General features: G+C 47.9%; 1 protein-coding gene across 3 annotated transcripts in view; it reads right to left on the bottom strand.

Annotated features, from left to right (window-relative positions):
• XRCC2 (X-ray repair cross complementing 2) overlaps positions 1-25,142 on the bottom strand; it is a 92,533-nt gene that overhangs the window by 9,859 nt on the left and 57,532 nt on the right. For all 3 annotated transcript variants that reach the window (XM_069647927.1, XM_069647925.1, XM_069647928.1), the window contains exon 2: positions 18,792-18,873. In XM_069647927.1, coding sequence (XP_069504028.1) covers positions 18,792-18,873 — 82 coding nt within the window. The remainder of the gene's footprint in view (positions 1-18,791; positions 18,874-25,142) is intronic.

Genomic DNA, 25,142 nt, shown 5'->3' on the forward strand with positions numbered 1-25,142 from the left:
GGGTGTGAAACTCATTGCTGGACTCAAGAGTGTGAGCAGAATTAAATAGATGCCAATGCACAGCGCACATGCTTGAAATTGCACTTTGCTTCAGGATGTTACTTCAATTAACTGAACTAAATATAATACTAACCTAAATATAACATTACTAATAAACCCAACCCTGTTTAACATCCAACAGAATCCCATAACATTTTGTGCAAATTAGCTCAAAATAAATTAATTGTGAAATAAGCTGGATGCAGACCAATGAAAATGCGTAATGCTCTGAAATAAAACTTTAGATGTGCAGGCTGGATTTGCGCTAGGTGGTAAGCTGAAAAATGTGTAGATCCGTTCTGCTAAACATAGCTTTGTTTTGGAGCAGGAAGCGCAAGAGAAAAATGAAACCTGTTACTCTTCAGCAATGCAGTGAGCACAATAAGTAAGGCACAGAGCAACATTGCGTGATGTGGGGGGAGGTGCTCGTGATTGAAAGGGGGTTTCATAGAAAAGGATTTGGAAGCTGAGTAGAGGGGGCAGACGGAGTAGAGTGCCTGCAAGCTGACTGACTGTTGGGCTGACTAAAATGGCCTCTCCTGGGTTGACGATCTTTGAAAAACTGCAGTCTCGAGAATCATATGGGTGTCCCTGTGCAAGGCAGGCAGAAAGGCCGAGGAAGATTTCACCACCAAGCTGAGTTGGGAATGCCGCCAACATATTTAGGTAAATCTGAGGTTAAGTGAGGTGCTGGTCAAGTGAAAGATACTAGGTAGCCCAGATTAAGTAGTTCGCTTCATTTTAGGTGCTGTATTAGAGATTCTAATTTCAATGTGCATGTATAACTGCATTCGTATTTCACAAGTTTTGCTATTTTTTGACATTGCCAAGTTTCCCAACGCCAAAGGCCAATTGACAGGGCTTTACACAGGTAAAGCGCTGAAAGCTACTGCAAGAAGAAATGTACTTGCACTGTGAAGCACAACGTGGGCATAAGTGCCTTTGTGCAACTTGCATAATTCTATTTTACGATAAAGAACAAATTCAAAAAGTAATTTAATCTCGTTTATTCCGCATTCAGTCGCATTCAGTCCCTTTCATTTGACATGTTTAGAGAGATGCAGACATGCGGTAAGAAATCTCAAAGCAAAGTAGTCGCAGTGAGCAGTTTATCTAGAGATATTGAATGAATGAGCAGTTTTTCCCAATTGCTTGCTTTACTTGTTGAAACTCAGCCAAAAGGGCGTAGTGTGGAATTGTACATAAGGTACCACACAGGAGGGCATGAGTCATCTATTCAGAGTGTATCAAGTCCAGTATTATTTGTTGTTAGTGACCCTGATAAAGGTAATTATTAGGCAGTATTCTGAAATCAGTCTCATCACTATAAAAAAAATACCACAACAGGTTTACCACAAATACCACCATAGCAAAGATAGCACAATAAAATACCACAAAGTAATATAATCCCAAAATATATATTTCACAGCCCAGAAGAGGAAGATCCTGAGGTGAGAAGCCATTACCCCAACACATGAATGCAATCAAGAAGTCATTTTGACTATAAGCCAGCCCAGAAGAGGGGGCCCCAGGGGCGAAGAATCATCATCATCTCAAATGTAAAGCCGAAAGGAGCTTTTGGTTATAATTTAACCCATCAGGCCCTCAGAAGCAAGAAAGTCATACACGTGTTTTTGGAGAAAAAAAAAATGAACAATTTAAAAACAAAAATATAATTTCTGCTTGCTTGGCAAAGGTGTTTCTGACTGCATTCTGAATCACTCGAGCAGTCTCTGCCTTTGTTTGCCGTTTTTTCACAGCACTTTTCAAAATGCCTGCCGCATTTTCTTGGAAGATCTGAGGCTGCTCTCTGGGCCTCCTCACCCTCATCTGGGCACCCATTGGCCACCTGGCCAGACAAATTGACCAACTGGGGACCGGCAGGCTTGAGCCAGCCCCCTTCTTCCAAGGCCCACTTCTAAGGCTTCCAAGGCCCCTGTCAGCTTCCATGTCTGCTGACAGGCCGCTAAACGAGAGTCCTATTTCTACTACAGCCCAACCCTCCCTGAGGCTGCTATCCCGTGACTATTGACTACTGTGACTTTCATGCCACATTCTGCATGGGTTAGTTCCCTCCTTCTCATGTACTCACCTGAAGTGAGATGGTTGCATACTTCACCTTTACCATCTCACCCCCGTCTAAATTCCCATAGCCAAACTTGGGTGTGTTTTTGCTTTTAACTGGAAAGTCAAACTTGGGTGTTTTGCTTTTAACTTTGCCCATTGATTGTAATCTGCTAGCCCAGTGACTGCTCTATACTGCTGTTCTTGTTTACTCCCACCTCTGCCTCCTCTCCTCCCACTCATGCCGCTTTCTGTTTCTCCCATCTATTCCAACTGCTTCTCTATCAACTATCCTTCCCTTCTCACCAAGTCTGGAAAGAAGAAGTTTAAAAAGGATATATTGGCCTCAAACCCTGTTCTCCCTATTGCTGATACCTATACCAGTGCCTCTTCCAGACAGAACCTCACTGACATCCTCTTTGTTGCTCCTTCGCCGGATCTATGGACCCCCCATATGATCTCTGTGCTCCGTCCTGTCTCCTCCTCTCCCATTAAAGGTGGCACTTGCTGGGAAGTCCACATGGCTTCATTCGACTCCCCCAGTCATCCTTAATGTCTACCTAAACGGCACTGACATGGTCCAAGGTCCTCCGGCCAATCTCCTCCTCTTCGATAGGCGGTTCCTTCGCCTTATCAACTTCCTTTCATCTCCAGCTGTCCCCTCCTCTCATTCCTTGGCTACCATCCCCACTGTTCCCTCCTCCTCTGCCCCTCTTCAAGCTACCTTCACAACTCTGCAGGGCGTACCTCTGATTTGTACCCCTCCCCGGAAATTCTTTAAGGCCGGCAACCTTCATCTTGCCACTCTCAACGCTTGCTCTGCTGTCAAACACTCCTCTGACATCTGCCACCTCCTTAAAGAATTGGACCTGGATGTCCTTGGTCTTACGGAGACATGGTTCACAGCCAGCTCTGTCACAAGCTTTGACACTCTCCTCCCTGATGGTTACAAGATCCTCTCCGCACCCAGATCCACCTGGCCCGGAGGGGGTGTAGCTCTGATCTTTCCCGAGTGCCTTCCTGCCCCTAACATTCCCACTCAGATTTACTCCTCTTTCGAATGCCTTGTCTGCAGGTTCTCAATCTCTCCTAGCCATTCTCTTACTGTTGGTACGCTCTACCGCCCCTCTGTGCAAATCACCTTTTTTCTTTCTGAGTGGGCTGATCTCTCCTCCTCCCTCCTGACCTCTACCACTCAACTCCCCCTCCTTGGTGACCTCAACATCAACCGTGATTCCCCTTGTCTCATCTCTGCTCTTTCGCGACCTCTGCGATTCCCTCTGGCCCGACGCACTCTGCAGGACCTCCTCCTCCTCCTCCTCCCCTCGCTTTGACATCCGTGCAGGGCCTGCTAACGCGGGTTCGAATCCCGGCAGGGCCAAACTCAGCCTTTCATCCTTCTGAGGTCAATAAATGAGCACCACACACCGTGGGTAATAAGCAGCGCTCAGATACCTGAGGGTTCGTAGGGCTATATAAGTGCCAAATTATTATTATTATATTATTAAGTGTAGGGCGGCTGAGAGGAAATGGAGGGCTTCTTGTTCAACCTCTGACAAACTGGCCTGTCGCCTGCTCCAAAAGGCAATACCGACTCTCTGTCCGCACCAAGAAGAGAGTCTACAATCAAACCCGTGTCTCTGCGGCATCTAACAACTCGGCTGAACTCTTTAAAATCTGCAAGGAACTTGCCAACCCTGCTGCAGTCTCTACCACTCCTCTTTCCTCCCAAGCTCTCTGCAATGACCTTGCCTCTCACTTGATCTCAAAAACCCAGGCCATCTTGTCCACCCTCCCCTGCCCTCCCCCTCCTATTCCTCCTCAGTCTGCACTTGCTAACCCCCCCCTCCTCCTCTTCCTTTCCTCTTTTCTCCCCCGATGAGGTCGCTAGACAAGTCCGATCTATGAAAGCCTTGTCAAAACAGGTTCATCCCGGTTCCTCTAAAACCATCAAGGACCACATTGACACCTCGCTCTGGTGCTTGCAGATTTTTGCAACCATTCCTTTGCTTCCTTGTGCATCCTCTTCTCAAGAAACCCACAGCTGATCCTTCCTGTCCGGCTAACTATCGCAAAATCTCCATTACTCCCTTTCTGGGAAAACTCCTGGAAAAGCTGGCCATCTCTCAATTAACCTTCATTCTGATTCTGTTGGCTGTCTCCATGACCACCAGTCTGGTTTCAGAGCAGCCAGAAGCACGGAAACTGCTCTCCTGAACATCCGTGAAGATCTGCTCTCTAACTTTGACTAACATTCCCTCTGTCCTCATCCTACTCAATCTTTCTTCTGCCTTCGACATGGTCAACCATACCATCCTGCTCAACCAACCCCGTGAGAATCTGGGTATCGCTGATCAGGCTCTGGCCTGGCTGACCTCTTTCCTCTCTGATCGACCCTCCCAGGTCCAACTGGGTTCCTTTCCTATCTTCCATCTTCCTCTCTACCTGTGGTGTTCCCCAGGGATCTAACCTTTCGCCCTGGCTTTTCAACCAATACCTAGCAACTCTCACCCACTGCATTGCCATTCTATGCTCAAATTTCCACTGCTACGCTGGCAACAACTCATTTTCAGGCTGCCCTCGACCAAATCCCCTCACTCCCTCCCTCATCTCAGATTGCCTAACTGCCATTCAAGATTGGTGTGCCGCCAATGAGCTCTGTCTGAATGCCAGCAAGACGGAGATCCTCCTCATCCGCAACCCTTCTCCATCCTTTCCCCTCTCTCTGGCTGGCCTCGCTTGGCCCTCCTCCTATCCCTACCTGTGAGGCTAAGAACCTTTGGGTCATCTTTGACTCCACACTTTCCTTCTCCGCCCACATCTCTGAGGTCTCTAAAAAGTCAAACTTCCTACTGCACCTCCTCATAGGTACTCTTCCTTTCCTCTCCTTCCCCCAGAAGCTCACTGTCTCCCAAGCTCTGGTTCTCTCTAGGTTGGACTATTGTAACAGCCTCTCTACCTTCCTCTACTCTTCGCCCTCTGCAACTAATCCAGAACAGGACTGCAAGACTTGTCCTTGGCCTCAAGCCCTGGGATCGTTATCTCTCCAGCTCTGAAATCTCTCCATTGGCTCCCAGTGGATGCAAGGATTAAATTTAAAACCCTCTGCATGGTCCACAAGGCTTTGAGGACTGGGTCTAAAATACCTTCAGCTATCCCTCCGTAAATAACTCATCTCTTGAGCTCTTCGATCCTCTACCTCTAACTCCCTCAGGGTCAGGAATTTCTCAAAGAAATGAGCTGGGGGTAGATCTGTCTTCGGCCAGGTCCTCCCTCTGGAACAGCCTCCCTGCCACTCTAAAACCTGAGGAGAACCATCTCTGGTTCCGGAAGCACCTCAAGACCTTCCTCTTTGCATCTGCCTTTGCTCCCCATCTCCCTTGCTGATCTGCTCTCTTGGCACTGTGCACCTGGCCACCCTCTGTCTCCTTGGCCCAGGTACCTGCTCTCCCTGCCACCCTTCTGCACCTTCTCCCGGCCACCCCTCGCACTGGGGACTGCATCTGTACCCATACAGTCCACTACCCCCCACCCCCATTTTCTTCTTTTTATGCACTTATCAGACTTACCCAGTCTGCTGCCGTAAACACAGCACTTGCCGCTTTTCTGCTTTTCTAGCTGCACTACCCCTGCTTATTGCTCCATTATCTATTTTATTCTGTATTTATCTGTCTATTCTCTGCTCCACACTTTCCAATCTCCCGCTTCCATGCACTTTTCCCCTTTCCCTTCCCATGCACTTGCACGTTCTCAATGTCACTGGGCCTAGTAAGATCGCTGTTTTGTTCTCCCCTGTTCCCCTCCCTTGCCTTGTCATGCTCTGGAACACTTGTGTACGAGCGCGATACAAATAAAATATCATAACCACCCAAAGTCCCGATAGTGATAGGAACTGTTTGTGGGTCTAAGCCCAGAAGTGAGGTATCTAAGGGTGAAAAACCATCATCCAACATACTTTTATAAGGCACTCTTGTTTGTTATTTCTGGAGACTATCAGCTCTTGGAGGCAAGAGACTTGTTCAAGACACTTAACCACCAAAGGTCCTGATAACCAAAAGCTGGAACTTGTCTCATGCTGGGAAAGCTTGAGCATATGCTGTGCTCAGGAGTCCTACCTTGTGCCATGCTCAAACGTGGGGAAGGGAGACCCCTGGCTACCACATCCTGACTTATCTTTTGTGAAAACTTTTCTTTCTTGTGAATCCTATCCCACACTTTTTGTATTTAGTTGTAAGGATTGGCAATAGTTATTTTTTTAGTATAAGCAGACCCTCCAGGATTTTGCCGCATGAAATGGCAAATTTTGTGGCACAAACCTTTATTTATGGCAGCATTTTTGCAGCACAATTTTTATTGACTGGAGGGTGCAGGATTGGTACACTGCAGGAAAGAGGACGTGTGCAAGGCTACAAGAGAGCCAGGGTGTCAATATATGTATCTTTTGTATCAAATAGGAAGAGTCCTAGATGTCTCTGGCTTGGCAGAACAGTGTTTGTTTTAGCTAAATTTTATGGTTTAATGTGCATGCCTATTTAATATTATTAACATTATTAATCATCATCAGTTGCAATGCTAAAATTGTTCCCCTACTATGTTCACCAATTCCGCAAACACCCACACACCTCTCTCACCCAACACACCTCACACGTCTCACCAATTCCCCATCACAACTTGTATTTTTGAACCTCACGCTCAGTCATACACATACTCACATGCTCTGTCACACTGCCAAGTCACAATTTGCGTTCTCTAGTCCCTACCAAAAACTCCAAATCACACTCCCAACTCACACCGTAAACTCCCCAATTCCTCCCGCAGTATACAGTCCTTCATTCTTGCATTCTACTTCTGCATCTTTAATCCTTTCTCCAATTCTATCACACTCTTCCCTCATCCTTTCTCCCAATCTGCAGCTTACTGCCCCTTTCTGGCCAACCCCTCGCTTGTGGCCCACTACTACCCCTGAGCCCACGTTCCTTCCACTTTCTGTACCTCCGCTCTCTCTCTCTGGCCCACCGCCCCACTGCATCCGCTCTGCTCTCTTGCCCACCACTTCCCCCTCTGACCCACTGCTCTCCCTCTGATCTCCCTTTGCTTTCTTGCCTAACATGCTACGGCTAACCCACCACTCACCCTCTCACTCCTCTCTCACATATTGTGACCATTTTTCAATTTTTTAATTAAACTGTAGATTTTGACCTAAAAAAATGGGCCATCTAAAAATAGAGCAGATTATGTGCTGTTTTTAGATAACCCATTTTGGGAAATAAGCATTTCCACGGGGCTGAGCTGAAGCGCAAATGATGCACTGGCCAGCCACGTTGAATACGTTTGTGTTGGCAGCGCTCTCCCGACAATGGTCTACAGGCTCCCCGTGCATTTCACCGTGACTGGCCCTTAAGGGTCCTGCCACTGTAAAATGCAACCCACAAAAAATAAATAAATAAATAAAACCCATTTCTATCCCAATTGGGGAACAGAAATGCAAGCGAGACAGCAGCTGTCGCACTTAAATTTTTTTTAAAAGTTTTGCATGAGTCAGGGTCAGTAAAGACCCTATAAAGCAGTGGCACCCCTCGTGCATGTATTTAAAGTGGGCGCATAGGGTGGCCTACAATTTCTGCACATTTAAAAGCACATCTTGCTTGTCAATTTAGGATGCACTTTTAAATCCGCAGAAACGCCCCCCGATTTGCGCAAAGGGGTGAAAAAGTACATCTGAATAGGTGCATATAAGAAGCGTCCATTCAGATGTCCTTTGTGGATTGGACTGCTTTTTTTTTTGCTCAAGCGATGAGATTGCTTGCGCATTTAATTTCTTGAGTCCAAAAAAAAAAAAAAGTTGAGAAACTGGCCCCTTGAGTATTTTTTTGTTGCAAAAACTGCAATTTTTGCACTTTTTTGCAAAATCGCTGTTAGCTGGAGGGTCTGTATAGGCCGTTTTATTTTGGTACAACGCCCTTTCATTGCGGGACATTTTTTCACAGGTTTTTTTATTGTGAATTTTGGGGGTTGGGGGTGGGGGTTAGAGTTAGAAAAATGTATATATATATATATGATACATTACTCACTGTTATCGTATTTCTGATGCTTGTATCTGCTTAGATTCACATGCTGTGCATAGGCCGACATCTAGTGGAAGCTGCGGAGTATTAAAGTTTGTTTTTTGAAACTCGAAAATGGGCGTCGACACAGGGCGTGCCAGTAATACTATCCCTAGTGTGACGTCCACTGTACCCAAGATCCCTCGCGCGTCTAGGATCCTCAGATTGTATTTTTACTGACATGAGGTAGCATGAGGAGTAACGCGAGTACAGATAATCCAAGCAGATAGACAGAAAGGTAACATTACAAGCAATCATGCGCCTTCTCTCGGAGGGGAGGAAGGGTGGGTCGCATGTGAATCTAAGCAGATACAAGCATCAGAAATACGATTACGGTGAGTAATGTATCCCTTCTGAGGCTTGTGGAATATGCTTAGATCACATGCTGTGCATAGATTAGCGAGCAGTACCTGAAGAAGGAGGTGGGATGTGAGAAGGGTCATGAGCAAATAAGTGTCTTAGAACCCTTTTGTCCCACTTGTGTATCTGTCTTGGAATGGGTGTCAATGCAGTAATGCTGAGTAAAAGTGTGAATAGAGCTCCAAGTAGCTGCTTTGCAAATGGTGTCAAGGGGTACATTTGCAATGAAAGCCAGAGTGGCCCCAATGCCTCTAGTAGAGTGGGCTCTTGGCGTGAAAGGCAGAGTTCTTTCAGAGAGTGAGTAACACAGCTGGATACAGTTAATAATACACTTTGAGATGGCACCTTTAGAGACGCGATCCCCCTCTCTGCCTGTAGCTACGGAGACAAACAGTTGATCTGTTCTTCTTAGCGGTCTGGTTTTATTTACATAGTAGAGGACTGCCCTACGCACATCTAGGGTGTGAAGTTTCACCTCAGCCGAGCTTTGCGGGTCCTGGAAGAAAGCCGGAAGCTCGATGGACTGGTTTACATGGAATTTTGATATAAACTTAGGTGAGAACCTAGTGTGTGTGCGTAAAACCAGTTTGTCTTTATGGACAGTAAAGAAGGGATCCTGCACTGACTGAGCCTGAATTTCACTGACCCTTCTTATAGAAGTAATAGCTACTAAGAAGGCCGTTTTATAAGTCAGGTGTTTGAGACTGCTTTTATGCATGGGTTCGAAGGGGGGTCCCATGAGCTTGGCTAGCACCACATTAAGGTCCCACCCTGGTGGTGGGTTTGAAATAGGAGGGTGAAGTCTCTTTACTCCTTCCATGAAGGCTTTAACTACTGGTACTTTCCACCACAAGATCTTGCTATGGGAAGTGGTGTATGCCGACAGGGCTGCCAGGTGTACTTTCAGTGAGTTAAAAACCAGTCCTGCATCTAGCAGGTGGAGCATGGATGTAACAATAGTGGAAGGAGTGCAATCAACAGGGTTGATTTGTCTACTCTGGCACCAGATAACAAACCTCTTCCACTTGTCAAAGTAACAGTGCCTTGCGTTTGGTTTCCTAGATTCCTTTAGGATGTCCATACACCTCTGAGGCAAATTGAGATGTCCAAGCTCTATGACCTCAGGAGCCATGGTGCCAGGTTCATTGAGTTGGGTTGCTGGTGCACTGTCCCGGGAGGATAGCTCAGCGGCAGCGTGCGCGTCTTGGAAGCAAGACGACACGATGCAACAACAGGTTCGATCCCCGGGTCCGCGCTTAGAAACCTCTGGGTGTTTAAGCGCGTTATGAATACGTAACTAAGACAAAAAAAACAACATAATTACACAACTAAGAAAAACAAACAATTCCTGTAACAGCGCCTCGATGCCTGTGGGCTGTGTGAGCGCTTTATAAATGTTAAATAAATTAAATTACTGTTTGACCTTGGTGCTGGGACAGTAGGTTGTACCAGGCTGGAAGTTTGATGGGCTCGCACACCGCCATCCTGCGTAGGTGTGGGAAACACGGTAGTCTTGCCCACATGGGAGCAACTAGGACGAGCGTCATCGACTCTGTTCATCTTGTTCACCACTTTCCTGATGAGGAGTTGGTGGAAAAGCGTACGCAAACATCCCTGACCAGTTCATCCACCGGGCGTTCCCCTGGGAGTCTGGTTGGGGGAACCTGGATGCAAATCCTGGGCATTGTCTGTTTTCGCTTGTGGCGAATAGGTCTGTAGTGGGGAAAACCCACTGAGAGAAGATATCTTCTACGACCTCTCTGTGTAGAACCCATTCGTGTTCCTCTGGGAGGGAGTCTCTGCTCAGAGCATCCGCTAGGGAATTGAGCTCCACTGGAACAGGTTTAGTAGGTGGGGCTCGAACGCTTGAAGCGCTCTGAATACTGCCAGAAGCTCTAGCAGATTGATGTGGTTCTTGGCCACTGAGGGAGACCAGAGACCCTGAGCTGTGTAGTGGAGATGGTGAGCTGCCCACCCCGTCAGACATGCATCGGTAGTGACTACTGCCTGTACTTCGGGATCGTAAAAGGGTTTCCCCTGTGCGAGATTCTCTCTTGTCCACCAGTGAAGGCTTTGTACTAGTGTTGGCGTAACGACCACTAGATCGTCCCACTGACCACTTGCCCGAGACCACTGTTTCGCCAACCATTCCTGCATGGGACGCATGCGCAGGCGCGCATGGGGGACCAGGTAAATACATGACGCCATCATGCCCAGTAAACGCATTGCTTTGCGTACCGTTATTTGTTGACCGGACTGATAATGTGGAATTTGCAGTAGTATATTCCGAATTCTTCTGAAGGAAAGGTCAACCCCTCTTGAGTATCTAGGATTGCTCCTAGGAACTGTTTGGAGGTGCTTGGCACTAGGCTTGACTTTTTCTCGTTGATTGAGAAGCCTAACTCGTGGAGGAGGTCGATAGTCCTTTGAATGTTTTTCCCGCAAATTCCTGGGGTTTCCCCCGTTATGAGCCAGTCGTCCAGATAAGGGTACACTGGGATTGCCTCCCTGCGTAGGTGTGCAGCCACCACCGCCAGTACCTTGGTGAATACCCTTGGTGCCAAAGCTATCCCGAAGGGCAGTACCTTGAATTGGTAGTGTCGACTGTCCACCTTGAAGTGCAAGTACTTTCTGTGCGCTGGGAACATGGAAATATGAAAATAAGCATCTTTCACATCCAAAGTTGCCATGTAATCCCCCCTTTTTAGGAGGGGGATTACCTCTTGTAGCGTAGTCATATGAAACTTTTGGGGCTTGACATACTTGTTGGCAGGCCGTAAATCCAATACTGGGCGCATTGTCAAATCTTTCTTTGGCACAAGGAAGTAAGTTGAATAAATACCCTTGTTTACCTGGTGTCCCGGGACGAGTTCTATCGCGTCCTTTTCTAGCAGAACGGCGATCTCCTCGAGGAGAATCTTCTGATGTTCTAAAGAGTGTACTCTTTGTCGTGGAGGATGGTTCCGGGGACGCTGCAGTAGTTCTATACATTATCCTGTGGATACTGTTGACAGCACCCATCTGTCTGATGTGATCCCTTCCCAAGCCTGGGTGAAGTTGGAAATGCGTCCCCCTACTGGGGTTGCATGAGAAGGGACCCTGAACTGAGCGTCACTGCTTTGGTGGAGGCGTGCCGCCTCCTTTGCTGGGGCTGCCTCTGCCTTTACCACGACCTCTCCTATTACCCCTGCCGTAACCCTGGGTAGACTGTTCCACTGTGTACCCTGCCCCTGGGAATAGTTAGATCCTCTCTGGGAATTTTGGCCGCGTGGGCGACGAAAATTACTATTCCCTCTCTGGTTAGGGGGTTTATTGGTTAACTGGCCAAGGGACTTGAGTGTTTCGTATTCGTCCTTGGCATTCTTCAGTGCGTCTTCGACCACCTTTCCAAACAACAGATCGGCTTCCACCGGTTTGTTCAACAATGATGCCTGGGTTTCTGCCTTAAAACGAGACTGCCGTAACCACGCATGTCTCTTGATAACAGTGCCTTCTGCTATCAATCTGCCTGCGTTGTCCGCGGCATCAAAGGTTGCTTTCAAAATGCAACCAGACACGGCTCTACCCTCTGCGGAAATCCGAGCTAACTGGCCCTTTAAAGGTTCAGGAGCAGAGGCTAGGAGTGCCGCGACTTCTTCCCACTGATGGCAGTTGTAGCTGGCCAACAGGGTGGTGGAGTTTGCAATCCTTGCTTGATAGGCGGACGTTGAGGCTACTTTCCTGCCGAAACCATATCGTTTTTTGCTCTCCTTGTCAGGAGGAGGTTCGGACGATGACAAGGGTGTTCCAGCCCTCTTACGAGTGTTAGTGACAACTAGGGAGTCTGGCTTCAGATGTCCTCTTATATAGAGAGGGTCAGACTGGGCTACCCTGAAAAGTTTTTCAACCCTGGGATTGACTGCTCTGGTGAGGTTCGGGTTCACCAGGGACGGGTCTATTCTTCGCTGAATGGACTTAAGGATAGGGATGGTCTGGGCAACAGGCCTCCTTTCTCCCACTAACTCCTCTGTGAAGTCCCTCTCCTCCTGGACACCGTGGGCGTCAATATGGAAATGTTCTGCTGCACGTGCGAGAACCTCGTTTAGGAGGGGTTGGTCATAGACAGGGGAGTCGGTAACCGGGGTTCGTTTTCTACCAGGGAATCTTCTCTGTATGTTTCCGGGTCTTCTTCTTCCTCTTCTTGGTCCTCATCATCCCCATCGTAGCCCGTCCCGGTTTGCTCTTCTACCATGCCAAATTCTTGGTCCTCACCAAAGGAAGCCTCTCCTTGATACAGTGAGTATGGTCTTGAGTATGGTTGTACCTCGAAGGGGTCTGTAGACCTCATCGGTGTTTCAAACCGGGGCTTCTTACTCGGGGGGGGGGGGGATAGGATCATTGGAGCCTGAGGGTGTTGCCCCTTGTGGATCATACGAAAGGAAATGTTCTGGATTTTTATCGTAAAAATCAGCCAAAGAAGACATCCTTGACATGACCCTATCTATGTCTTCACTCGACCATTTTTTGGAACTGGGAATGACTCTCAGCAAGTCTCTGGGATTTATCTTGAGAAGATTTGCTGGTTTTAGACATATCAGCAGACCTGGTTTTGTCTGTCTGTTTAGGGGGAGTGGTGTGTTTCACAGGTGTGGAAGAGTGCAAAGGCTGCTTCTTCTGCTGTTTTCCCCCCTCCCCGTGAGTGGAAAAATGTTTTCCCTGTCCTTTTGTGGCTCCGGAGGTTTTCGACGCCTGGCGTCGAGGATCGGGGGTAGGGTCCCTGTCCTTCGAGCGTGGGGCCTCGCTGATTTTGACTGCGGACTCCGACTCCTGGAGCGCGGCCTGGGGGTGGAAGTCGTCTTCGTCTTCCGACGATCAAACTTCTGTTAGCCTAGGGAGCGAGGCACTCTTGGCAAGAGTGGATGATTGCCTGGAGTCATGCGGCGATCTCGATCGAGAGCGCCCAGAGGACACCGAATCGGACTGTTCTGTTTGTGCCTCTTTCCGAGAACTCGACGTTGTCGAGTCTCGGTTGGACTTCGTGTGTTTAGTGTGTGGTGTGTGAAGCGCTTGTGTCGCCGGGGGTCTTCCCCAGAGCCGCCCTGCCGGACGACCTTCCGAGGTCGGGGACTTGCGCTCGGCTGTCTTTCGACGCCGTAATGCCCTCGCCGTCCGAAAGTACGGCGTCGCTGAAGGGGCCCTCCGCTGCCATGGCTGCCTGCCTGGCGTGGTGGGCCCAACGCTTCGTCGAACGGTCCTTAAGTGTCTTAGGTTTAAACCTACTACACGCTCTGCAGTTTGTTTCGAGGTGGTCCCTCGGCAAGCAGAGATTGCACGTGGCGTGCCTGTCGACCCAAGTGTATTTGCGATTGCACTTGTGGTAGAATTGAAAAGGGGTACCCTCCATACGCACCTTGAGGCAGCGGGCTGTTAAAAGTGTAGGAAATGTATAAGGTGTACCTATATACCAAGAGTGTAGAGTATGTACAACCCCCCACTCTCCCTACTTGCAGGGCCGAGGCCAGAGGCCTTCCAAGGCCCGGGCCGAGGCCTTCCGAGGCCCAAATCCGTCGTGCAGCAGCCGACGGTCGATTTCTTCTCCAGCCGGCGTCGAGTGTCGAAGTTCGACGTTGGGAAGGGGAAGGATGTAAATAAATTCATATTTTAGCAAAAGTATGGCTAAGGCCAGGGGACTCCGCAAAATGCTTCCGACCAGTATGGCGGAAAAAAACAATCTGAGGATCCTAGACGCGTGAGGGATCTTGGGTACAGTGGACGTCACACTAGGGATAGTATTACTGGCATGCCCTGTGTCGACGCCCATTTTCGAGTTTCGAAAAACAAACTAATACTCCGCAGCTTCCACTAGATGTCGGCCTATGCACAGCATGTGATCTAAGCAGACATATATATATATATATATATATATAGGTTTATAGTCATAATGTCGACAACAAAAATGTCGACAGTCAAAAAGTCGAAAAAAAAATGTCGACTTTTTTTTTCAATGCATTTTTTTTTCGAAATGGGGGGTTCCCCCCCAGCCCCCCTTTTAATTTTTTTTTATTTTTCCCTTTTTTTTTACTCCCGAACCCCTAAAATAAATATATAATTAAAAAAAACGAAAGTCGACATTTTTTTTTTCGACATTATTTTGTCGACATTTTTGTCTGTCGACATTTATTTTTCGACATTATGACTCCCCACCATATATATATATATATAGGATGTGGGTGTTGGGAATAGATAAAAAAATTAAAGGGAATGGGCGGTTTGGAGGGGGAACGCCTCCAAAAATAATTTGTAAAAGAATTTGGTGGGTTTTTTCATTAAAAAATCATGGGTAAAAAACCCTGCGAAAAAACATCCCAGGATGAAATGACATGGAACCTTTATTTTGACATGACGCCACAACGACTGCCTTATTTTGATTTGATGGTCATAGCTTGCTCCCATCTTAGATTTAGATTAGGCATGTTTCTACCCTACCTATACAGTTTAATAAACACCCTTAAACTGGGATCACTTGTGTCGGTCTATTCTTGATACCATGCCTTCCTTACACTATTTGTAAACTTTGACAAGTTACAAATCCTCCAGAATAACGCCCTCCATGCAGCACTGGGCATCTCCAAAAGGATATCGGCAGACAGACAAAATGCCCACTGAGTGCCTGTCCGCCAGAGCATCCAGTGTAAGACTTTGGCCATCATGAATAGATGCATCCACCCCACCGCACCTTCCTACCTCTCTGATCGAGATCTCCTGCCCCGGCAGCAAGACCTATCAGGACCCCATATGCCAACCTACTGCTGGTGCCAAGAATTAAACGGGCAAGAGGCGGTGGCTCAACCTTCCCTTTCATCACATCCAGAGAATCAGAAAGGAACGTTCTCATCTTGCCTTCTGTAAGGCTGTTAAAACCAGACTGTTTATATAAAAGCTGATTATGTATGATGTCCGCAGCTCTATGCAACCCTGCTGCCCAACAAAGTATCCAAGCCACTCACCAAAACACTTAACACATGCATGCGGGCTAATGTAACCTATCGCCCACCTCTCTGCTGCAACTAAGACATATTCATCTAACAGCGCCTTTATATCCTTGGGCTGTGTGAGCGCTTCTATAAATGCAAAATAAATGAATGTTGAGAGCAGAGGCTTCCATGCCATTGGCCAAGTCCTGAGAAACAATGTAATTTATTTGTTACTATTTGGGATTGACACCTTTGTTCTGGCAATGTTCTTCTCCGGGTTTTCATTAGACAATGGTTGATTTCGGTATGTGCTCCCTATTGGGTTTACGCTAGTTTTACAAATCAAGTTGGAATCGGCTTGAGCTTTTCCCAGGTTCTCCTTCAATTTGGATGGCGGATTCTGGTTTTTCACTTTTCAAAACTTTATAGCTTCATCAAGTATGAAGGCCACATCTTTCTCTCATCTTGGGCATGTGATACAATTATGAATTGATCCCTCAAAGGTTTTTGCAGGAGGCTTCCGAAATCACACTTTGCAGCTAGACCCAACACAAAGCAGTGAACTAGTGTTATACGCTCTCCAGATTCTTTTTTCCTCTGGAAATAAGAATAGCAGGCTAAAACATAGTTATCTATGGGGATGTAGGTGGGTGTTTTGGAGTATTCCTTTTGTCCAATTTTTTGAGACTCTTCTGAAAGGCATTTCGTTTGCCTCTCCCTTTGTCTGTACATCTGGCAGTCTCTTGTACATCAGTTGAACCCTCACGGTCAAGACAGCAAAACTCGCCCTCCACCCCCAATCTCTGCTGTAAGCCGGACCATAGGCTAACAAAATGTAATTGAGAAACACCTTTGGAGACATTCTATTTTACTACCACTTCACCTACACGTGATATAAACAGGAAGTTCCTGGGATATTAAGAAGGGTTCGCTGCTCCATTGTTATGTAATTAAGAAAACTGTTGTCAGGTGCTTTGAGTATGCAAGGACGAGGGCATGTTTGTTCACAGGGGAACCCTTCAGCACTGCACGGAACGTTGATGGCAGATTATATGCACAAGGGGGCAGGAATGTTACAAAGGGGCTACACCTTGGTCTGGCACCCACTGTAACGTTTCCCCTGGTCATTGCCCACTGCTGCCCTTTCTATTCTCTGAATGGTTGCCGAGCTGAAGCACCATAATGCGGGTTTGTGTGTGGTGTTTCAAAGACCCAATCAACACCATTATAAAAGATATCCCACTTTATGATCAGAGGCACCGGAAAACGTGAGTGGATGAGCAACGCATATAGAAAGGGAAATTGGCATTACAAAAAGCAGCCCAAAGCTGCCGCTATGCCTACTACAACAACCTTTTCCTCAAACCTATTTATCTCTCAAGTTTTAGGTATCCTGGCGAGTCGAGCATAGAGACGGACTAAAACGGGGCTGGACGAAATGGTTAAAGAATGGGAGCACAGGAGAGATGAGAAAGGGAGTGTACAACTAAAACAGCAGATAACAGAGCAAAAGTTAAGTGTAAGCTTAACTGTGAAATAGGGTCGAATAGTGCAAACAAGACTTGTTCCCCAAAATACTGGGTCCCAACAGCACTTTACTGGCCAGTCAATAAAATCTCCCTTCCGTCACTCATACCCTACCTACCAACCATTTGCACTAATTAATTTAACAATTCCTTCTCTGACATTCCCCTGCAGGGGACCCACGATTCTCCAGGAAGCCATGTACAATTCATTCATTCATTCATTCATTCATTCTATGGAACGAACCCTCCTCCAGTCCACTTTTAATCATGCTCCACTTAGGTTTTTCAGGCTTGGTCATTCATCATTGCCCACATAAGTAGTCTTCCCAACACACCCAGCTGGTAATTCCATGCCACTCAGCTATTTATCCTTCATCCTATCCCACTCAGCCAATCATATGTTACCACACAATGATAATTTCATTCCGCCACTCCCAAAGAGGATTGGAGCCCCCGAACCCCATGAAGGGGGCACGAGTACGAGGAGAGGGAAACGTTATGGGGGAGGTGGCAGAGGGCATGGCCCCCATCAATGCTTAAAGAGGTGAGCAGCAAAGGTGCTTCTTCAGTTAAACGAAATATGCAAAAGGATAGGAACGAGTCGAGTCAGTGGCTGGGATTTGGGGAATTCGAGGAGGGGAGGGGAGGGCAGAGCAGGGCAGGCTGAACACAGATCGGAGGGTCAGCCTTTCATCCATTTCACACAAAGACTGACACTGCAACAAAACAAGAACATCTTGAAATAGAGTCCCTGGACACCAGCCCTTCCACTTAAAGTCTGTGCCAAGTCAGACTAACCATGTTTATGCATCTTTTTCTTTAGAAAAGACCCAGCGTCGGGCAGCCTCGCCCAAGAGGAGGCGGCACTGGAGAGCACTATGGATGGGACGCTATAACAATATTGATGTCCACCTCAGGATGGTCCCAGTCTTCCTGTGGCCCAAGAAGTGGTTGTCCAAGACCTGGCCAAGGAGCTTGCAGTGCCCAATTGACCAAATCCATTGTCCAATACCCCTGACCGCCCTCGCACACTAAAATGCAGTAGATGTTAGCTGAACTGTCGTATCAGAGGCTTTTGTGGAATCTCATCAATAGTGTGCAAAGACACAGACACTTTGGACAAGTAGGTGGCGAGAGGGAGTCCCACATTAAACTTGTTCATGTGCTTTAATGTAAGGATGCAGAAATAAAGAAAGTCAGAAAAACAAAAAGAAAAATCCAAAACACAATAAATATAAGTACACAATTTCACCTGCTCCCAAATGCTTGAACCCTTAACACACCAGGCCTCTTCAAAATATTGTCTTAACACTGACATCTGCTCCTGAGGTCATCCTGTGATTTTCTCCTTCCAGGGAACAGTGGGCTGGAGGGGATATGTATTCTCTGGAATCCTAGAGAATCATTTCTCCTTTCCGGGATCTCCAATGAAATTAAGTTTGGTACATCATAAATTGGCAATTATATCGTTATTTAACAACCCTCACACTTTAGAAACCGAGTAGGTGACTTTGTCCTGCACATCGGAGGACTGTTTTTGCAATTGATAATTTTAAACAACTGATACATTATACTATGTAACCAACATGCATGAGGCAAAACCATTTTAAAAAGGGGTAAGGGGTATAAAGGTGAATTGATATTCCACTTAATGTTGTACATTGCAAGCACTTCACATAACTAGCACAAAGCGCCATACTTGGACAAATTAGTAGCCAGCTTTCAAAAGTACAAACCAAGTTTACCATGAATAGGAAATCCTTCCTGAGCAAATAGCAAAGGTTCAAGTGTTTTCAAAGAACTTCTCCCTTCAAGTCGAGCAAGAAGCTTTGGAAAAGAAAAGAGAAAAAAAAAACAAAATACAGTTCCTTTGATTAAATGTGAAGTATGACATTTGAATGTAACAATGTAATACAAGTTAACATGCAGCATGTTTAGTACATGCGTGCCAGGCCAACAGACTTGCACCTTCAGCACTAGTTATGTTATCCAGAATTATTCGATTAAACAAACCGCATACTCCCATTTCTTACAAAACACCAAAATGAAAAAAAGGGAGTTATTACGAGGTACAGAAGATAAAAGAAACCTTCATGCAAAAGCCATTTCTGATCGTGCGAATCATACATAACAGATGATTATTAACAAAGGGCTTGCCAACAGGTTAGTTCTGCCTCTTCCAGTTGGCTTCTATACCCATCCAATGGAGACCGCACACCGCTTCTTCCACCCCACTGAGTCCCGCAGAATCGAGTAGCCTACCACCAGCAACAGGTAACATGCGCCACTGCTCCTCTCTATTTCTGCTCATTTTCCACCTCAGCAGAGCTGGTGGTTCAAGTGCTTTCCTCCTGGCGAGAGCCTCGCTGAGGCATTTTGTATTGTATTGATTTTACTTGCTGGGACCGTCGGCCTGTGTGCCCTAATCCCTGCTCCCCTTCTGCTTTCTCTCTCACCGCCTCCCGCCCACCTCTCATCACGCCCAACCTTTATCCCGGTCCTCCCTGCAGCCCCCACGGCTAAGGGCCCCTAGGCAAAGGGTGGCTTCCCCTTAGGCGGCTCTTGGTTGTGTCTGCAGGTGTCGCCAGTTGCCAGCCACCACTACTGATTGTTATCTCCCCTGTGCCGTCTAATATGCACTGTTTCAGTATTTAAAATTTGCATTGCGAAAAAAACCAGGAGTTTTCTCCCCTATTTAGGATTCTCAAACTTGGGTGTGCCCTCCTACCCGTCTCAAAACAGCACATTTGGAAATCTCTATTCCGAGTGCTGTATTGTCCTATTGCGCAACTGCTTGCCTCTTACCATCTTGTCTGCCTACGCTAGTGTCCTTCGCTAATGTCTCCCCCTCCTACCCCACCTACTCTATGGTGCTCTCTGTCTCTCCTATCTTTTCTAACTGCTTCTCTATTGACTATCCTGCTCTCCTCACTAAATCTGGTAGGAAGAAGTTTAAAAAGGACATCCTTGTCTCCAACCCAGGCCTCCCTAGCGCTGATACCTGCACCAGTGCCTCCTCCAAGGAAACTCTCACCGACATCCTCTTAGTCGTGCCTCCGCCAGACCTATGGACCCTCCATATGGTCTCTGTGCTCTCCCCGGTCTCCTCTTCTCCCATTAATGGTGGCACTCACTGGGATGCCCTCCTGGCATTCTTCCTTTCCTCTAAAGTCATCATTAATGTCTACTCCAATTGGACCGTCCTGGTCCAAGGCCCTCAGGCCAACCTTCACCTCTTCGATAGACGCTTCCCGTGCCTCATCACTTTCCTTTCTTCTCCTGATGCCCCCTTTCCTGGACTAAATCACTTCCCACCTCTACATCTGCCTTGGCTTCCTTGCCTTCCCCTTCGCTCTCTGCCCCCTCTCAGGCTCCTTCCACACCTCCGCAGGGCGTACCTCTGACTTGTACCCCTCCCCCGGAAGTCCTTCAAGGGTGGCAACCTTCTCCATATTGCTAATTCTAAACTCTCGCTCCGCTATCAAACACTCCTCGGATATCTGCTGCCTTCTGGAAGAACTTGACCTTGAGGTCCTCGGTCTCACTGAGACTTGGTTCACGGCCAGCTCTGTCACGAGTTTTGATACGCTCCTACCCGACGGCTACAAGATCCTCTCCATCCCCAGGGCCAATCGCTCTGGTGGGGGTGTAGCCCTGATCTTCCCCAAATGGATTCCTGCCTCTGTCACTCCTACGCAGGCCTACTTTGAATGCCTTGTCTGCAGGCTCTCTACCCTAGCCATTCACTTACTGTGGCTACTATCTGTAGGCCACCTGGTCAGATTTCATCCTTCCTCTCTGAGTGGGCGGACCTCTCCTCCTCACTCCTGGCCCTCAACTACTAAACTCCTTCTTGGAGACTTCAACATCCACCTGGATGCCTCCTCCCACCTCACCCTCCTTACCCCTCAGGCAAAGCCACTTCCATCACTGCCACCCACATTGGCGGTCATCCGATCCATGAAGTGCGTGTCGCTTCAGGCTTTCGCTGCCATCTTCTCACCCCCCCCCCCTTCCCCTTTGGCTGACTCTCATCCTGACACAGCCCTCTCCATGCTCCACTCTGTTATATCTGATACTCTTGATTTCCTTGCCCTTGTCATGAGAATCAATGCCAAGTGCAACTCCTGGTACGACTCCGACCTTGTCACCTTAAAACGCAAGTGTAGGGTGGCTGAAAGGAAATGGCATGCTTCATGTACATCCTCTGACAAATTGGCCTGCCGCAAAGGCAATACCGGCTCTCTGTCCTAACCAAGAAGAGAGCGCACATCCAAGCCTGCGTCTCTGCGGCATCAAACAACTCGGCCGAACTCTTTAAAATCTGCAAGGAACTGGCCAATCCTGCCAGTCTCTACCTCTCCTATCCCCTCCCAGGCCCTCTGCATGGCTCTGGCTTCTCACTTCATCTCTAAAACTCAGGACATCCTGTCCTCTCTCTGCGATCCCCTACCTCCCCCACTCCCTGCTCTTCCTCTGGCCCCTCTGCAGCCACATCGCCCGCCTCCTTCCTTCCTTCCTTCAGCCACCTCTCCTCCCTCCTTCCTTCCTTCTCTGCAGACAAGGTTTCAAGACAAGTACGATCTATGAAAGTCTTGTCGAAACAGGTTCACCCCTGTTCCTCCAAAAACATCAAGGACCACATCGACTCCCTGGCTCCTGCCCTGGCCGATTTCTGCAATCACTCCTTCGCCGCTGAAGTCTTCCCATCCCCCCTGAAGCACGCCCTTGCAGACCCTCTTCTTAAGAAACCTACTGCCGACCCCTCCTGCCCACGCAAATACCGCCCAATCTCCATCACTCCGTTCCTGGGCAAGCTCCTGGAGAAACTGGCCACCTCCCAGCTTTATCTCCACACTGAATCTGTCGGTTGTTTATATGACCATCAGTCTGGCTTCAGAGCTGCCAGAAGCACGGAAACTGCTCTCCTGAACATCCGTGAAGACCTAGACTCTAACACCCCTTGCATCCTCATCCTGCTTGATCTCTCCTCTACCTTTGACACGGTCAACCATGCCATCCTGCTCAACCGTCTCCGTGATAACCTGGGTATTACTGGTCAGGCTCTGGCGTGGCTGACTTATTTCCTCTCCGACCGACCCTCCTAGGTCCAACTTGGGTCCTTCCTCTCCGCCATCTTTTTCTCCACCTGTGGTGTCCCCCAGGGGTCTAACGTCGCTCCCTGGCTGTTCAACCAATACCTGGCACTCCTGGCCCACCTTTCAGTGCTATGCGGATGACACCCAGCTCATCTTCAGGCTACCCTCGACCTCCACCTCTACTTCCCTCATCTCTGACCGTGTCGGCTATCCAGGAGTGGTGTGCCGCCAATGACCTCTGCCTTAATGCCAGTAAGACTGAGATTCTCCTCATCGGCACACCCACTCCCTCCTTTCCTATAGCTCTCTGGCCGGCCTCTTGGCCCTCTTCCTGTTCCAACCAGCAAGGCTAAAAACCTTGGGGTCATCTTCGACTCTACACTCTCCTCACATCTGACGTCTCTAAGAAGTCACACTACCAACTGCAACTCCTCAGAGGTATTCTTCCTTTACTCTGCTTCCCCCAGAAGCTCACTGTCTCCAGAGCTCTGGTTCTCTCTAGGCTACACTATTGCAACATCCTCCTAAATCTGCCTGCTTCTACGCTCTGCCCTCTGCAACTTATCCAGAACAGGACTGCGAGACTTGTCCTTGGCCTCAAGCCCAGGGATCGTATCTCTCCAGGATTGAAATCTGTGCACTGGTTCCCAGTGGCTGCGAGGATCAAATTCAAAACCCTTTGCATCGTTCACAAGGCTTTCTGGGGCCTCAATACCTTCAACTCTCTCCCTAAATACCTTCAACTCTCGAGCTCTTCGCTCATCTACCTCAAACTCCCTCAGGGTCAGTCGCATCTCCAAGCATCGAGTTGGTGGTAGATCTCTTTCCTCGGCTGGGGCTTCCCTCTGGAAAAGCCTCCCTGAAACTTGAGGAGAATCATCTTCAGTTCTGGAAGCACCTCAAAACCTCTCTTTGCTTCTGCTTTTTCTCCTCCTCTCCCTTGCTGACATCCTGGCTGCTGACACGGATATTGCACTGGTCACCAGGTCACACTCAGATCTCGTGCCCAGGTCCCCTCCCCCACCAGTCGCACTCTTGCACTGCCTTCCTGGCAACCCCCATACTTGTGGACTGTTCCTGTATCCCTATAATCCCACAACCAGCAGTTGGCACTTGATGTCTGCACTTAACCTTGCACTTGCCACCTGCTGGCCAAACTTTTACTTACTCTTATTTATATATTTGTTTTTCTTTTCTTATCCCATGTACTGCACTGCCCCCTCCTCCTTCCCCCCGCACTTCTCCTTTCCCCCTTCCCATGCACTTGCACAATCTGAATGACACCTGGCCTAGTAGGAGCGTTATCCGTCTTCCCTTTTTTCTCCCTCCCTTGCCTCGTCATGCCTTGAAACACTTGTTTATAGGCACGTTGTAAATGCCATATATATCATGTACTGTGTTACCCTGCATAGCTTACCACTGGGTTTCTCTCGGAACAATGCTGCCCGACTTGTCCCCTACATCCTTCGCCCCAGTCTCCCTTCTCGAGGAGTCTTCATTGTGCCAATCGACGCCACACTACAGTGCCTCTGGCCCGCTTCCACTACGGAGCAGATTGCCATTTTTACTACCCAACGGGGGAGGCTCACTGACGCCCGTGCAACACCCTTCCAGTGACTCTCCAACCTGCATACCACCACCTCAGCATGCTCTTGCCTGGACTGGGCCTCTAAATAAATTGACACAGAACCGGAGGGAACTTAAACAACCTTTTTATTCAAATACAAACTGATGTTTCAAATCATAACATGGCGAATCGACATCAAAGAGACAACACCTATAAAAAAAAAGAAACAAACAATGAAAGACAGTGGACCCTGATCGCTATGGCCCTTGACTCCCACCCAACTAACTAGTCACCAAAGTCCAGCAAACTGAGCAGTTAAGACTCTCACTAACGAACCGATACTGCCCCAATCACAAGCCACAAATGTAATCATGGGCTCCTGGAATACCAGAGGATATGGCCACCTGACAGCCCCAAATTGACGTCAATTGGGAAAGTTCGACGTGCTATGCTTGCAGGAAACTTGGCTCCGGATAACACCTATGTTGGGTATGATTTAGTCCTCACTCCAGCTTCTAAGGCACCCAAAGGCTGTCCTACGTCTGGACTCCTTACAGCCATGAAGTCTGGTAGTGGATTACAGTTGGAAAAAGTTTTACTATCATCAGAACTGATACAGGCCTCCCTGGTCAATTGGCAACACCCATCCTCCTTAGAAAACGAAAGTGCTTTTGGTGAACATTTACTGGAATCCCAAAGCAATAAATAGCGAGGCTTACCTGAGATCAAATGGACAAGACCATCAAGGAGGCGAACAACCAGTATCAGATCAACCACATTATTATCACCGGTGACCTTAATGCAGTTTGCTGCGACTTGGAGGAATCAAAGCACTCGCAGTCAGGATGCACTTCTTCATTGGAGCGTGGGAGTCAATGGACCACTTTAATGGAATCCAAGACCTTCACAATCTGCACCGGTTGACCAATAAAATGAAACCACCAGTGCCCACATGCGAGCGTGAGGGGGGTTGGGAGTCACAATTGACCAAACCTATGTTTCATGAGGTCTCTTGGCACTAACAGAGAGCTTTGAAGTTTTAAGAACCAGACAAAGTGGCCACAACATCTTGATAACAACATGGAAGATTCCACAGCCTATAAATAAACAAATGATAAAAGGAGGTAGAGTTGCGATGGAGATACTCGACTCAGGCTAACAGAAGACGCCACTAAGCATCTGACCTTGCAATATCAGGGTCTCAACTTGCACTGTAAACAAGAAACTCCAGGAGTCGTCGATTACCTTACTCTACACTCTATTCAACAAAGGTAGCAGGCGCCCCTCTCTCGGAAGAACAAGGCATGATAACCTGTTCAGTGGTTGTTAACCACATTGAGAGTTCGCAGCCATCTGCTTTTTGCTCACTGTACCTTTCACAGATGGGAAATATCCATTTGCATATCAGTCTTTGTACTGCCCACATGGGC

Source organism: Ambystoma mexicanum, chromosome 2q (genome assembly GCF_040938575.1).
Source record: "Ambystoma mexicanum isolate Mex_15411 chromosome 2q, UKY_AmexF1_1, whole genome shotgun sequence".
NCBI classification, from domain to species: domain Eukaryota; kingdom Metazoa; phylum Chordata; class Amphibia; order Caudata; family Ambystomatidae; genus Ambystoma; species Ambystoma mexicanum.